The sequence below is a fragment of the Microcebus murinus genome, chromosome 19, assembly GCF_040939455.1.
Source record: "Microcebus murinus isolate Inina chromosome 19, M.murinus_Inina_mat1.0, whole genome shotgun sequence".
NCBI classification, from domain to species: domain Eukaryota; kingdom Metazoa; phylum Chordata; class Mammalia; order Primates; family Cheirogaleidae; genus Microcebus; species Microcebus murinus.
The window spans coordinates 30,323,674-30,325,778 of NC_134122.1; the positions used below are offsets into that span (position 1 = coordinate 30,323,674).

Sequence of the window (2,105 nt, forward strand, 5' to 3'; positions counted from 1 at the left end):
AGCAGTTGCTTTGAACTTTATTTGAGAAAAACAGAAGGGAAATGTATCAAAAGAACACAAATGTGAGAGAGGGGGATGGCCAGTGATGGCCGCTGGGATGGGCAGCAGGGCTGAGGCCTTTACTTGGCTCCAGACTGCTCGGATGTCCCGGCTTCTGGGCCCCCAAGCTGGGCACGTGCCTCGAAGGTGACAGGGATGGTGATCTCTGAGGACTGCGTGGCTGGCTTGGGCAGGGGGGCCTCCACGGTGAGTGTGCCCTCAGGTGACAGGGAGGAGGAGACAAGGGTGGGGTCCACACCGGGAGGCAGCCTGGATATGCAGGGAGGGAGAGCAAGAGTTACCCATCAGGTGGGTCACTGTGCCCCCTCCCTGAGCTCACCCACCCCTCAGGACCTGGCGCAGGGACTCACGTGTATTTCCGGGTGAAGCACCGGGAGATGTAGCCATGCTCATCCTGTCTCTCTTCGTGCTTGCCTGGGTGGGGGAGGCAAGAGCAGGGTCAGAGGCCGGGGGAGGGGCCCCAAGTCCAAACAGGCTCAGCTGCCCAGAGGCCCAGTCACTTGCTGGGCAGCCGTGGGAGGGGGGGCGGGGCTGGAGGGCAGCGGTAGCCCGGACTCAAGACAGACACCTAAAAGTAAGGGAGGAACTGGGGGGGGGGGGCAGTGCCCGACTGTCCTGGCCCTCAGAAACTTCTGGAAAGTTTAATTCAGAGTTCTGATACGGTTGGGGGCGCGGCACGCCCCACTCCGCGGCTGGGGCAGGGACAGCGCCAGGGGACCTGCTGACTTGGGGACAGGCCAAAAGGCGCGTTTCTTCCCTTCACAGGGCACCGTTAGAGCCAAAGGGGCCCTTAGGGGTGACCAGGGGAAGACGGCCCTGGGCTCTTGCTGCTCGGCTTTATTTTTAACTCCCCAGGGCCCCAGCCCGCCCCAGCCCCAATCGCGTGCCAGCTTCGTCCCCTGCGGGGACGGGGACTCACCGGTGATCTCCACCACGCCGTCCTTGGTCTTGACCGTCAGCTCCTCGGGGGCGAAGTGGTTGACGTCCAGGGACACGCGCCAGCGGTCGGCCGTCTGCCGGATCTCCGAGACGCCGCTGCTGAGCTGCCGGCTGAGCGCGCGGCCGAAGGCGGGCGCCGGGGGCGCCTCGAGCGCGGCGGCGGCGGCGGGCAGCGGCCGCACGTAGCCCGGCCAGCCGCTGGTGCCGAACCACTGCGACCACTCCTCGGCCAGCCGGGGCACCCCGAAGGCCTGCTCGAAGAGGCGGCTGTGCGCCGGGTACCAGTCGCGGAAAGGGTCCCAGCTGGGGCCCCGCAGGAGCGAGAAGGGCACGCGGCGCTCGGTCATGCTGGCTCTGCTCTGCTCGGGCGTCTGGCCTGGGCGAGAAGTGCTGGGCGCCGGCGGGCTGCGCTTTTATGGGCCTCCAAGCCGGGTATTTTTAGCAGGCGGTGTTTCAGGGCTCTATTAATGGCAATGACCGGCTGGGGGCTGCCCCTCCCCTGGCATTCCTTCCCTTGCGTTCAGGGGCCGTGGGCGGGGCGAGGAAGGTTCTGCCCACATCTGGAACCTTCTCTTGTTCAAAAAAACAAATGACTGGAGCACCGTTGTTGGAGCAGTGCCACTGCTGGGCAGTCGCAGGCCTGAGAGCTAAAGCACTGTGAGCTGTGGCCTGCGGCCAGTGACACTCTTTGAGAGGGGTTGGGTTACTTGTCCAGGGCTGCACAACTGGGAAGTGTCCAAGCCAGGATTTGAACCAAAGGACTCTGAGATGGAATGTGATATAAAGGAGCATGGTCTTTAGGAGTGTGGGCTCTGTAGCCCACCGTCTTGGTTGTGTCACTAAGCAGATGAACTTGTACAAATTCAATTCTCCGTGCCTCAGTTTCCCCATTTGGAAAATGGAGAGGATGGTGATGATAATAGTCCCGAGCCACATAAAGATGTTTCCATCAAGAGGGACTGTATTAGGATGGTGGTCCCTTAAGATTATAGTACTGTATTTTTACTGTACCTTTTCTATGTTTAGAAACACAAATACTTACCCTTGTGGTGCAGTTGTCTCCAGGACTCAGCACAGTGACACACTGTGCAGGTTTATAGCCTGGG

General features: G+C 61.2%; 1 protein-coding gene across 1 annotated transcript; it reads right to left on the bottom strand.

The window, feature by feature from the left end:
• Positions 1–1,528, bottom strand: HSPB1 (heat shock protein family B (small) member 1). Its single transcript, XM_012759201.3, has 3 exons — positions 980–1,528; positions 411–474; positions 1–309 (listed from the first exon to the last, which is right to left on the bottom strand). Exons 1-3 carry the CDS (start codon positions 1,344–1,346, stop codon positions 120–122), a joined length of 621 nt encoding a protein of 206 aa, XP_012614655.1. The 5' UTR covers positions 1,347–1,528; the 3' UTR covers positions 1–119.
• Between the last annotated feature and the right edge of the window lie 577 nt (positions 1,529–2,105).